A 13,853-nucleotide genomic window follows, 5' to 3' on the forward strand; every position below is an offset into this window, starting at 1 on the left:
GTTTGTTGTGCGGATTAAGAGAATATATAAATTTATAAATGCTAGTTGTTTTATTATTATTTTAAAAGGGAAATAGGTTCCCAAGAACAGCTGACTCAGGCTCACTATTTTGCTCAGTGGTTTAGGTGTACACCCGCCTGTACAAATATGGCGACCTAACAACGCGCATGCTCACCCCCTAGAATTTGAATCTTTGAGTCTCATTTTCCTCCCCTAATTTCAAACCTTCCAGCCCTCAATTTTTCGACAATGTCGATTAAGGAAGGGCAGGATAACTAATAGTGAGCCTGCAGAAATAATGGGAACCAATCGGTGAGGAAAAAGAAAACAAGGAAATTCTCAGAAACCTCAGTTCTACATCCGGACTTAATAGTAAGGGGCAGAGAAGACTATTGGACGCAGGGGAGAGGCACGAGCACGAGGGCGGAGCCTGGAAGGCGAGTCGTGGGGCGTGGCTAACTTTAGCCCACGCCCCCATGGGATGGGCCCTGGCGCTTCCGGAAGTCAAGTCCGAGAAGAGAAAGAGGACTGGGCCAAACTGGAGGAAAGGGCCAGGCTCCCCCGCGCACGGTCCTCGGATTGGCTCAGAGGCGCAGGCGTCTGCGCAAGCGCAGCATCGCCTCTGGTTTCCACAGCAACGAGTTCAACAGCTGCCTCTGAGGAAAGGAAAGGAGTGAGAAACTGGGGTCCTGATCGGAAGCGGAGGAATCTCAGGAAGCGGGGTGTCTTCGGCCATGAGTTCAGTCGAGGTGGACGAACACGTGTGCCAGCGCTACCTCATCAAGCGGCGGCTGGGGAAGGGGGTGAGAGACCCGGTTCTGAGGGAGCGCCTGGTGTATGTGGAAAGACCAGCCGCCTTTTCCTTCCGAAGACCCTGCGGTCTGGGGGACCCAGGGTGGAGTCTCCTGTCCGAGGAGACACCCCCTCCCCTCCTCAGGGGCCCCAAGATCTGATGAGCGCCAAGAGCCCGCCCAGAGGGGACCCCGTGTCTGAGGAGAGACACGCCCCCCCTCCTCGTGATGTCCTGAGGGGAGCTCGGGCCCCGCCCTGGGGAGCCCCCTATCTGAGGAGAGACGCGCCCCCCCTCCTCGTGATGTCCTGAGGGGAGCTCGGTCCCGCCCTGGGGAGCCCCCTATCTGAGGAGAGACGCGCCCCCCCTCCTCGTGATGTCCTGAGGGGAGCTCGGCCCCGCCCTGGGGAGCCCCCTATCTGAGGAGAGACACAGCTCTGTCCTCGTGATGTCTGAGGGGAGCTCCGGCCCCGCCCTGGGGAGCCCCCTATCTGAGGAGAGACACGCCCCCCCTCCTCGTGATGTCCTGAGGGGAGCTCGGGCCCCGCCCTGGGGAGCCCCCTATCTGAGGAGAGACACATCTCTGTCCTCGTGATGTCTGAGGGGAGCTCGGGCCCCGCCCTGGGGAGCCCCCTATCTGAGGAGAGACACATCTCTGTCCTCGTGGAGCCTCATGGTCCAAGGGGAACTGGGGGCCCCCTCTTCCCTCCTGGAGGAAATTCATGTTATCAAAGGGCTCTTTGATCTTGGAGAGACTCAGGCCCTGGCCCCGCGGATACAGGCTTTCTGAGAAAACACTCTTCTCCCCTCTTCCTTTTCCCCCCCCTCAAGGATCTACTCTGAGCAGGGCTTGGGACCCCCATCCTCAGTGAGCTCCTGTCTCTCTGAGCCTCTTGTCTGGAGGGGACCCTGGGATCTGCTAAGGAGACCCTGGTATAAAAGAAAGATGCCATTCCCACCTCCCTCCCCGCCCTCTTAAGGAGCCTCTGGTCTGTGAAAGGCCCAGCGGCCACCCTCTTCTAAGAGGAGGGGCATACTCTTGCCTTCCAGAAGCAGAGGGAATATAGAAAATTCAGGGAGCTTGTTACTGAAGGGGGTAACAGCCTTGGGACTCTGTGGACTCAGGGCTTAAAGGCCTCAGCTGTACCGAAGGGTCCTCTGGTCCTTGGGAGATTCCTACCCTTAGAGAGCCCCCATCAACAGTGGATAGGGAGCCCCCTGCAGGAGGCGGATTCCAAGCACTGCTTGGACGATCTGAAGAAACTTGGGGCTCTGCCCTTAGGAGCCCCTGGGCCTGGCCCTCAGGAGGACGTCTGGCTTGTCTCTTCTCAGGATGTGCTCTCAGGAAGTCTGTGAGAGGAGAACGGGCTCTTCTGGGAGGGGAACCCCTGGTCTGAAGGGAAACCCAGCACTGCTCAGTTCAAAAGAGGGGAAACAAGACATTGAGACAAGAAAGCAGATTAGTGTCAAGTTTAGGCTTTTTTTTTTCCCCCCAGTGGAAAAAACTGCAACTAAGAGTTGTGTAATGTATATCACAGGCCGATTTTACCCCATTGGATCTCTACATACTTAGGGTTATGTCTCCCTTAGATACACCTTGGCTGGGGAGGTCTCTGGCTAAATCCTGAAACTAACCCTGGCTTTTTGAGCCAGGACAAACTAGAGTTGGGAGCTGAAGAACAGTTATGGTAGGAATTGTTAGAGAAGAGGTGAGGAACGGATTCTCAGAAGTCCCACAACCAGCATCAGGTTGTGGAGAGGACACAGGTCAGGGATGAGACCGTCCTGGTTGGGTTAGGACCTGGCCACCCTACCTTCCAGGTTCTATGGAAAGGAAAAGGCATGGTTTCTGCTCTCTCAGGCCTATGGCATCGTTTGGAAAGCTGTAGATCGAAGGACAGGGGAAATCGTGGCCATCAAGAAGATCTTTGATGCCTTCAGAAACAAGACAGATGCACAGGTGAAGGGACTAATGGATATTTGGAAGGGAGGGAAAGATCATGGTAGAAGGGACAGCCGTGTTGGGGAAGTGAGATCAATAACACCACATACCACTAGCAATACCCTTTGTGTTTTATTACAGAGAACATTCAGAGAAATCACGTTTCTCCAGGTAAGCGACATGGCCTAGCCTCATGCTGACAGGACTCCTTAGACACATAAATACTGTCCAGGTTCATGCTTACATGGATGAACTTGTGATTTCACTGATGTGGGTACTCTGTCCAGTGGTTCAGATTTATCTGTACCTAATCAGACTCACTCCTATATCAGAAACCTCTCAAGGGGAAATGTAGTGTAGGGAGGGAGATGTCACTGCTTCCATGAGAATCTGGAATCACAAAATTTCAGAATTAGAGTTCTCAGTGACCATCTAATCCAATAAATATTCCCTTGATGATGTGTACAACTGCCAGATTTTACTTGACAACCACTGTGCTTTAGAAGAATCCATTTAGCAGCTACATGCAACAAAGTCTGGATATAAATTCATATGAAGAAGACATGGGAAGCTTTCATACTCATCAATGATATATCATCAATCATATATGCAAATGAGATCTTAAGTCATATTAAGAGAATCAAAAATGAGAACCTTAGCCACATCATTGAGATGGAATAACAATGTTCAGTTCTGGACATCACATTTTCATGGGATATTGACAAAATTGGAGCACAGAAAAAGGCAACTTGAATGATGATATCAGAAATCGTATCATTTCAGGATTGTCTGAAGGAAATGGGAATGTTTGGCCTGCAAAAGAAAAAGCTGGCACATGATCCTTTGCTTTCAAGTATTTGAGAAGTAGTATATGAGTAAGGAAGTAGAGTTCTTTAACTCAGTTCCAGAAAAAAAAAAGAAATAGGAATTAAGTAGAAATATTTGAGAAACAGATCCTAGTTTAACATAAGAAAAAAATATCCTAACAATTAAAATTGTTCAAAAGTGATATGAGCTGCCCTAGGAGTGATCCTTCCTCTTCATTCAGGTAATAGAAATGCTTAGTGGGCATTTCTTAGAGCAGAAGCCACCAGTAGACCATAAATGAACCATAACACTCTTGTGGTCCCAACCAGATTAAAAGGTAATTGGGAAATATTTAAATATACAATATAAATAAAAATAAAAATATACAATAAAACATAGACAACATTAACATTCAAAACTCAGCAAATATGCAATCTACATGGATCCTTATGTACAGATTAGTAGTTCCTGTTTCTATTTGAGTTTAACACCCTTGTTGTAGAAGGTAATACTTTTTAGATGAGACTAGATGATGTTTAAGATTCCTTCCCACTCTGAGATTGTATGATTCTGTACTTCACATATTCAGTTTATAGATTCTCTTCAAACTCTATTAGAGACTACTCACAGGAACAAGGGGCCTCAAGAGTGACAAAGACTGGAACCAAGGAAGACTCCTAATTGACTTGCTCCTTGCCCCTTCTGGACCACCAGGTCAGTGTCAGCCAAGCCTTTATATAGCTCTTGCTGATTTGTGACTTTTCACCCTCAGGAGTTTGATAATCACCCCAACATCATCCGGCTTCTGAATGTCATCAGGGCAGAAAATGACAGGGACATTTACCTAGTATTTGAATCCATGGGTGAGTGACTTCCCTTTCCCTCATGCCCTGAATTTGTATACATAGGTGGATGAATCTTTATGTTTTAACATTATCTCATTATCCCATTCCCCAAACTCCCGCTCCCCTGACCACTGAGCCCCGTATTTCCCCTGCAGACACAGACCTGCATTCTGTCATCCGGAAAGGGAACCTGCTGAAGGATATTCATAAATGTTACATCCTTTACCAGCTTCTGCGTGCAACTAAATTCATTCACTCAGGGAATGTCATCCACAGAGACCAAAAGGTGAACTCCCCCCAGGTCCTATCCATTTCTTTCCACCTTCTCCCTCTTCTTCTTGCTGGCACCTGCTTCATCAGTCCCCCATATTACTGATTCCTTCAGAATCCTCACTGACTCCTAATGTAGAGTCCTTACACTTAACCCAAAAAAAAAAAAAAAAAGGGATAACATTTCCTGTAATATAACATTCTAGATTTTTCCTAGCAACTCAGAATTAAGACACTACTCTAAAAATTCACAAACATACATCAATCTATTGTTTCTCCCATCAAGATTTTCACACCATCCTATCAAACTCACTTTTTCCTAGGATCCTCATCTTCAATCTCAAGGTACCCATTTCACCCTGAAAAAGTGCTGATTATTATTCCTTTGGTCCTCATATCTCCCCCAAAACATTATAACAGTTTTCCCAACTTTCACATATACACCCAAGATCCTTAACCTTCTCTCGTCCTGTAGCCCTCCAATGTTCTTCTGGATGCTGACTGTTGTGTAAAACTCTGTGACTTTGGCCTTGCACGCTCCCTGAGTCAACTTCATGAAGAACCAGGGAACCCAGCCCTAACAGAATATGTGGCCACACGCTGGTACCGAGCCCCAGAAATCCTGTTGTCTTCACACCGGTAATGAGGAAACCTGGAGAAGGGTGAAACACCAGGAAAACGGGGATAGAGAGGCGAACAGCAACTTTCATACTGAGCCCTAAAGATCCTTCTGTCTTCCTACTAGCATTTCCTCCCCCCTACCTTGGTTTAGAACTCATCTCCTCTCCCTTCCACCAATCCCAGGCATGCCTTCATCTCCCCACTTCCACTCCTCCAACAATCCCATCCTTACCATATCTTCCTCCCTCATTCTAGGCATGTCTTTACCCCCTGACCCTGCAGGTACACACAGGGTGTGGACATGTGGAGCTTGGGCTGTATCCTGGGGGAGATGCTGCTTGGGAGACCTTTGTTCCCAGGAACTTCTACCCTCAACCAGCTTGAGCTAATCCTGGCAGCCATCCCAGCCCCAAACAAAGAGGGTGAGCACTAGCTGAAGAGATAGTCATTCCAGCCCTGAATGGTGTTTCCACCATATTAGCACACAATCACCAAGTAGCTGGATATCTCCCTGTCCTTTCTAGACCTTTTGTGGTCTGAGAGGGTGAGATTGAACAAGGAACTGCCCTTTCTGGACCCAGCTAGAGTAAATGAGGATGATTGACAGTTGGGGGTGGGGGAGTCACCCTAGCCCCTCTAGTGTGGGTGAGAATGACCAGGGAGAATGACTATTCTCCCCTCGGCCAGAGGAGGTGATTTCCCCCAGGACCACTTTTGAACCCCCATCCATCTGTTTGTTCTATTTCATGCTACTACCTTCTGCTCTCTATACCCAGACTTCCTGGCCATTGGCTCAGAGTACAGTGCTTGTGTCCTCCAGCGCATGGGCCCCCGGTAAGTGTGGGTCTGAAGGGAAGGGGTTTAGGCAGGACTAATGCTGCTTTTATCTTCTTAATATGTTGGGATCAGTCACTTGGTTCTAATATGGAAAGTAATTCTAAACATTGGGCACAATGTTTTCTGAGTAAAGGCCAAAATGATCTCAGAAATTAGGCGGTATTGGTAAGAAACTTTGATGAAACAAGGTATCTCATGGCATTTCTCAAGTAAAAGATCCCCAGTTGGATTGCTGCCACCAGTTCTGGATAACTTTTCACTACCCACTATGCAGAGTATCAAAAGAAGGATGCTTTATCCTCCAAAGCCCTGACATGGAGGTCACAGCCTCTTCCTACTCCTCTTCTTCCTCCTCTTTCTCCTCTTTTCCTTTTCTCCTCAGCTCCATCCTCCTCCTCCACTTCCTCCACCCCAACCTTTTAATATACCTCTTTTGGTAGCACTGTTTTACCCTGCCATCATTCACAACTATATTTTACTATAATATTAATGAATACTGAAGTATAAATTATATGTAGAAATGTTTCCATTACAATTCTACATGTATTCAATATCTGATACATGTGAGGAGCTAAATAGACACAAGAGTTATAAAGATAGGAAATTATCCTGTCCCTGTTCTTGAAAAGTTACATCTATTGCAAGGATGATCCATACCTATTACAATTTATCTGTATACAGGGAAGAATATACTGAGAATAATGGGAAGATTTAAATAAAATACTTTTAAGTAAAATCTGATGAAAGACAGCTCCAAAATCCTGGAGAAAGATGGTTTCTCAATCAAACCTCAAAGGAGGAGAATTTTTAATCAGTAGAGAAGAGAAAAGAGAACGTTTTCTAGTAGAGAGCCAGTGATAATGCATGGAGGTGGGAGAGGTCAAGATCACTTTAGTTTGACTGGAATATAGAGTGTATCAAAGGAAATAAATTAATTCAGTCTTATGTTTAGTGATCAAATCCATTAGAAACAGTATTACATCAAGCAGCTACATAGAGGATTTTCCTGGTGTACAGATCTTGATATTTAACTAAATGTCCCAATTTAGCACAAGAATTCTGGTCTTTAAACATCCTTTCAGAAAATCCTAGGTAATTCAGTTTAGAGAGCTTATATTAAAGGTACAAATAAAAAACAGGTGATTTCTCTAACAAGAAGGGAAAACAAGTAAATGATATATGTTGTGATGTAAGATTTCAACTGTTAACAAATAACTTCATTAACTCTAGGGTGAAACATAGGTATTATAAATATAGAGATTCAAGAAATAGCTAAGATGAAAACAAGCCCAGTCTTTAATAATAATGCTTATTATCATCCAAAATATGATAGCAATCATTTCAAATTTTTTTGTTCTGAGAACCTCTTTCAACAGCAACAAAAAATATTGTGAATCCTCGGTAAAAGAACAGTGTAGAGGAGGTAGGAAACAGCACAGGATCTGGAAATGGCCTTAAGGAAATATAAAAACATGTTTAAATATATACGTATATGTTAGGGAATAAATGATAGGAGAATGCTCACTTTTAGACATAGCTCATATAAGGGTATCCGGGATGCCCTTGGTTCTGGACATTTCCATTTACTTTTAGGAAGATAACCTAGCAGCAGTATGTAAAAATATGAGAGATTCCTATTGATGGGACAGAATACAGGAATCTAATAAAAGATGAAATTTAAGAGATGTCAATATTTATACTTAGATTCAAATTCAATATAACATGTATGTATTCTCTACTTACTATATGCCCTGTTCTAAGTGCTGGGGATACCCTAACAAAAAATAAAACAATCCTTGCCCTTGTAAAGCTTATATTCTATTGGGGAAAAAAGTCAACTTTTTAAGTATAAGATATGAAAGATAATGGGGAGACAATATTTCACCTAAAAAAGATCTAGGAGATGTAGTAACCTGGAAGCACAGGTATAGAGACTATCTGAAGTTATATCAATACACACTTAGTGTCCAAGACTGAGGAGAAAATGATTCCTTTGGACTCTGGTCAAGTTGCATCTTGTGAGCACATGTTGTGCTCAATTCTGGGATATTGATAAACTGGAAAGAATCCAAAATAGACAGGCAGGATGGTGAAGGATCTTGGAACTTTGCCATAGTAGCATCAGTTGAAATAACTGGGAATATTTTGCTTAAAAAGGAAAAAAACAGCAGAGACATGATAGTTCTTAGATATTTTTAAAACTTTCATGAGGAAGAAGGATTCAGTTTGTTCAATTTGATTCCAGAGAACAATTAGCAAGAATTGGGGTGTTACTAAGAGGCAATTTTAGGTTTAACAAAAGGGAAAACTTCCTAACAATGAAAGCTGTTCTACTGAAGTAGAATTGACTGCCTTGGAAAAGAGTGGCTCCCCCTCACTTCAGACTGTCTTCAAGGCAAGGCTGGCTAACTTCATGTGAAATATTTTGTAAAGGTTTTCATTTAATCTGAGGCTGGACTAGATAGCTTCTGAGGTTCCTTTCAACTCAACTTTTGTGATGTGATTTCTGATGCAGATTCTAAATTCACTTGGCATCTGTCACCTTCAGTATTCCATAAATTCCCCAGGAGTCTTTTCCTTTCTATTTCCTCTCTCCCTTCTTACCCTCCTTCCCACTCTTCTGCTCTACCCATCATCCATCCCTCCTGCCTTACTCCCTTCACCCTTCTCTCTTTACCTCCTTTTCCCTCGCTCTCGCCTTTTCTCCTTCCCTCCTTTTTGCTTTTAATCTTACAAATTCTTCTCCAATTAATCCTGCCTCTTGTTTTTCCTTTTCCAGTCTTTTTCTCAACTCCTACCTTCACCACAATTCCAATATCTCTGGTATCCAATAGTAGCCAAGGACTACAGGTCCTCCTCCTTAGACATCTCTTAGGCTTTATTATTTTGCATCAAGCAAATAAGAATACATTTAACAAGTTAGAATTCCTAGGTCCAAGAGAACCCCAAGATGTATCAGCTATGAGACCATAGATGAAGGTCTTTCACCACTCTGAGCTTCATTTTGTCAGCTATTCTTCCACTGCCTACATCTTAGGTGGTTGTAAGAAAAGCACTTTGTAAGCAGCAGTGCACAATAGAACTGTGGTCGGTTTGACATCCCTGGGGTGGAGCTGCCATAGCCACAGCAGCGGATCTGTCTGGGGCTAGAGGGCACAGTGACAGTGGAGCTCCCAGATTTGGGATGACGAGTGACCAAAATGTGGTGAGATCAGCACTTGCCTCTAGGCAGCTAGTGACCCTGGACTCCCGCCTCCCACCAACCACTCCTCCTGAAGCTCTGGATCTGTTGCAACGACTACTAGTATTTGACCCAGAGAAGCGGTTGACAGCGGAGGAGGCTTTGAGGCACCCCTATGTGAGGAGGTAGGGAGGGAGCAAGGGTGGTTGAGGGAGGCCCCAGGGGAGGCTAACAGGAAGGGAAGGCCAGAAGTGTGGAGCTGAGGAGGGGAGAGAATGAGAGGGACCAGAGACAGAGGGCAAAACTTACAAGCTCCCAAATAGGCTGATGACGGGGATGGAAGAGAGAAGGGAGGCCAGGATTGGTCAGGAATGGGGAATGGAGAAATTGAGGGAGGGTGGAAAATGTGGAATTGATGAGCTGATGATAAAGGAATCCCTAGGGATTCCCTGTGAGGCCGGCAGCAGCAGCAAGATAAGATGGAGAAAAGACTGAGGTCATAGAAGTCCCTGGAGGGAACCTGTCTTAACTATATCCCTCATATGTGTGAGTGGAGAGATGGGGTATACGAAGGGCTTCCCGGGACAACAGTATCTCCCTCTAAATTTCCCTCTGATCTCTTAACCCTAGATTCCACTGTCCAGCCAAGGAACCAGCCCTGGAGTATGAAATAATCTTGCCTGTGGATGATGGTGTACAACTCTCTGTGGTGGACTATCGCAACCGACTTTACAAGGTGACCTCCAGGAGCCTCTGCCTCTTTCTCTAAGAGATACACAGGCATGCATATACCCCTGTACACTCGCCTATGGAGGCATATGCATGTGTGCCTGGCATTGTGCGTACATGTGTGAGCTCCTGCACATGTGTGTGCACACAGATACTTACAGGCACTGTCTATGGCCTGCCCTGCATACATACCTGCACAGAATGTGTGCACACACACGCATGTGCGTACACACACACACACACACACACACACACACACACACACATACCCTCCCAGAACCTGGATGGAGCTACTTAGGATTCCCCTGGTCATCTCCTTGCCAAGTGTTTTCATGAGTTCTCTCTAAATACACTTTAGTATCTCCTCACCTCAAGCCACAGAATTTGACTTGCCTGATTATCAGTTCCTTTCCATGACATTCTCACTCCCACTCTTAATTATTCCCTCAATTCAGGAAATCCTTCAATTCATGTTCTATACACCATAAATTACTCCCTCAGCCTAGAATTCCCCTCAACCCAGATTATCCCTTGTCCAATAGTGCTACCCTTTGGGATTCTGAAATGTCCTCTTCCTCTAGATGATCCTGGATCGAAGGGCCAACAATCGGCTCCAAAGACTGGAGATTCAGAGAGAAGTGGGGGATCTTCCCCGGGCGAGCTCTGTACCCTTGCCCTCCCAGAAGGATCCCCTCCTGCAGAACCATACTTCTGAGTCAGCCCAGGCTCTGGGGGAACAACCCCAAACCTCCGTCCTGAGGGAACGTCGAGCACAAATCCCTGGACCCAGGCCACAGAGTGAACCTGCCCCCAGCCGTGGTATGTGGTCTCTGACCCTATTTCCTAATATATGACTGCTGATTTTGCTATGTGGTATGACCCTGAATCCCACCTTCACCTCCAATGGCATGTGACTCCTTGACCCTTCAAATGTATTGTGCTTGATCTGAATCCATAGTATTTTACTCAACACCCTTCTCCCATGTATGTTATAACACTTGACCGCAACATGGTATTTGATCCCCTGACCCATTCCCACACAACTATAATTCTAGACCTCAGAGAGGTATAAACCCTTACCTTCACCGTGATGTGCTCCTTCCCCCCACCCCAAACATAGACACCCTTGGTCCCCGGCAGGGGCCAGCATCCTCCATCTGGCTACAACATCGAGGTTTCTCAGGAAAGAGGCGACAATCATGTTGGGGTGATACTCGTACTCTGACTGGCCCACTTGGGGTAAGTTGATTCATTTCTTGTCAGCTAACACCTGCTATGTACAATGTCTTAAACTGGGCTTTGCTAGACTAGGAAAGTACAGAAGGGAAGGACTTCCCTGCCCTCTGAGAACTCACAGTATAATCTGACCATCATGACATGGTCAGTCAGTGAGGAACAAATTGAAATCAGTGTAAGACCCAAGAAAGGAGAGATCACTTCCATTTGGGCTTAAGTGGTGGCAGCAGAGAAGGCTTCATGGAGGAAATGACAATGGGTGAGGTCTCCACAGAACCAAGGGCTATAGCAGGTAGAGATTGGGATTAAAATGTGTTCTGTTCTAGGAAGAGAGAATGACTTATGAGACACATAGACATGGGAGGGTCAATCAGCACTAAAGTCTAATCCAAAGCAGTCCAGTTTAGCTAGAATGTAAAGTATGTGAAAGGGAAGAGTGTAAGGGAACATGAGAAAGGTGGAGGGATCCTAACCAAACAGGGCCTTAAGGGCAAGGCTAAGAAAGCTATACTTTCTCCTACAGAATGACAGGGAGTCACTGGAGGGTTTTAGTTAAGGAAGGGATGTGGTCAGATCTGGATGATGGATGGTAGGAGGAGAGATTTAAAGCAGAAAAAGAATGTTAAGGTGCTTGTGATGTGAGCAAAAGATGAATGTAGAAGCTGCAGTAGAGGTAGAATCAATAGGATTTGGAAAGTGATTGGGTGTGATGGGGGGAGGGGATAATGAAGTCCAAGATTACTTGGAGGAGTTGGTCTGGAAGAGGAGAAGGGAGAGGAGGAGGAGGATGGTATCACCAACAAAATTAGGGAAATTAAGAAAAGGAGGTTTTGGAGGGAAGATGATTTCAGTCCCAAACATGTCAAGTTGAAGGACATCTATGTGGAGATGTCCAGCAAGTATTTGGAAATAAGAGTTGGGGGCTTAGGAGAGAAACTGAAGCTGGGGATGCAAGTTTGGGAATCATCTGCATAAAAGTGAATGGCACCACAGGGAGAAGGTGGAAAGAACAGTGGAGGAAAGAAGCTTGAGGCATCCGGGGACCCTGGACACCCCCTCCAGACCATCTCCCCTCTCTGGCCTCTGTAGCCACCTTCTGGGCTTCCCTTTGTTCCTCCTTTCTGTAGCATTACTGGAGCCTTCAGGGCCCCATTTCAGGATCCAATTGCTCACCTCAGGGCAATAATCCTGTCTGCACCCAGTAAGAGTCGACACTTCTGTTTTAGGAAAAGCCAGGCCTCAGATGGACAGGGCCTAACAGCTTCCTCACTGCCCACGCAGCTGCAGTGACCAACCAGGCCCTCATGCGCAAAGACAGCTCCCTGATGGGCGTCATGACTTCCACAAGCACCCGCCTGGTGAGGAGACCAGACACTGACTCTCCCTAGGTGTTAAGTAGCCTGAGAACCTGAGTGTGGATCCCAGCTCTGCTATGAGATCTGACCAAGTCTCATTCACCCTTTTTGACTTTTAGTTGCTTACAAGATAAGTTTGGGTCCCTGCTCCCTCTAAATCTCATTATCCCGATTGTCGTCCTAACACTAGTCATCTCATCCCTGGCATACACTATCCCCTTCCTGACATTCCCCAGCATTAACTAGCCACTCCTGATGCTGACTTGCTTTCTCCTCATCAATTCTTGTTTTCTCCCAGGTCCCTCGCCTGCCTCGTGGCTCTACTCAGGATGCTAGACCTCTCCTTCGTCCTGCAAGAAGGATGTTCCAGTCCTCTGCCTCCCAGGGGACTATAGGGGCAGCCAAGGCCTCCCTGGGAGGCTATTCCCAGGCTTATGGTACCATCTGCAGGTCAGCCCTGTATGGTCTGCCCCTCTCTTATTCCTCCCTTCATCCCCTCCCCCACGTACCTCCGTCCTGATTCCCTTCTGGGACGACCTAACTTTTTCTCTTAAGTACTTTTTCCAAGCCTTGACTAGTCCCTATCTGCCCAGAGATAGCCCCAACCTGCCTCACCCTATGGACTTCGCTCATCTGACTTCCCATGACCCTCTGAACCTTTATTTCTTTACTCAGACATTCCCTATACATAGGATCCCTCATCTCTGACTCACTCAATGGGATCTCTAGCTTAGAGAATGTTTGGCCTCACCCATGGGAGTCTGTCCCCTTTTCCCTTCCCAAAAACATCAACATTTTAAAAAATAAAGTATCTGATTTTCTGTATCGTTTGGTATTCCTCCAGCATAGGAAATTGAGCTTCCCTAAACCCTAACTTTCCTTTTCTTGCCCTATAACCAGGACCATATAATTCCACATATAAATGCATCAGTTATGACTGTTTAATTTTTTGTTGTTGCCCATATGCAGCAGTGTGTCTTAGGGCAGGCTCAAGGTTTCTGACTCTCGGAGGTTATTGGATCTTGGGGCTGGGACCCAGCTCCTCAGTGTATCAGTGGGGCACTAACAAGGCATTTGTTGTGGTGGAAGCTGTGATTCACTAAGCATTCTGAAGTCTGGAAAGGCATCAAAGATCACAGTACTTCATTGAATCAGTGGGATATACATTAGATGATCTTGATGGTAGAAAGTTTGAGTAAAGAGGGGAATCAACTATGCTAATACTGGGCTTTTACTCTGG

General features: G+C 45.9%; 1 protein-coding gene across 1 annotated transcript; it reads left to right on the top strand.

Moving 5' to 3' along the window:
* The first annotated feature begins 514 nt into the window (after nucleotides 1-514).
* On the top strand, nucleotides 515-13,438 carry MAPK15 (mitogen-activated protein kinase 15). The gene is made up of 14 exons (XM_074261800.1): nucleotides 515-803; nucleotides 2,652-2,750; nucleotides 2,874-2,903; nucleotides 4,312-4,402; nucleotides 4,540-4,670; nucleotides 5,130-5,293; nucleotides 5,558-5,697; nucleotides 6,052-6,109; nucleotides 9,341-9,478; nucleotides 9,924-10,029; nucleotides 10,604-10,841; nucleotides 11,143-11,261; nucleotides 12,485-12,616; nucleotides 12,912-13,438. The coding sequence occupies exons 1-14, from the start codon at nucleotides 735-737 to the stop codon at nucleotides 13,131-13,133; spliced, it is 1,737 nt and encodes a 578-aa protein (XP_074117901.1). The 5' UTR covers nucleotides 515-734; the 3' UTR covers nucleotides 13,134-13,438.
* The last annotated feature ends 415 nt before the right edge of the window (nucleotides 13,439-13,853 follow it).

This window comes from Sminthopsis crassicaudata, chromosome 1, assembly GCF_048593235.1.
Source record: "Sminthopsis crassicaudata isolate SCR6 chromosome 1, ASM4859323v1, whole genome shotgun sequence".
Classification (NCBI taxonomy): domain Eukaryota; kingdom Metazoa; phylum Chordata; class Mammalia; order Dasyuromorphia; family Dasyuridae; genus Sminthopsis; species Sminthopsis crassicaudata.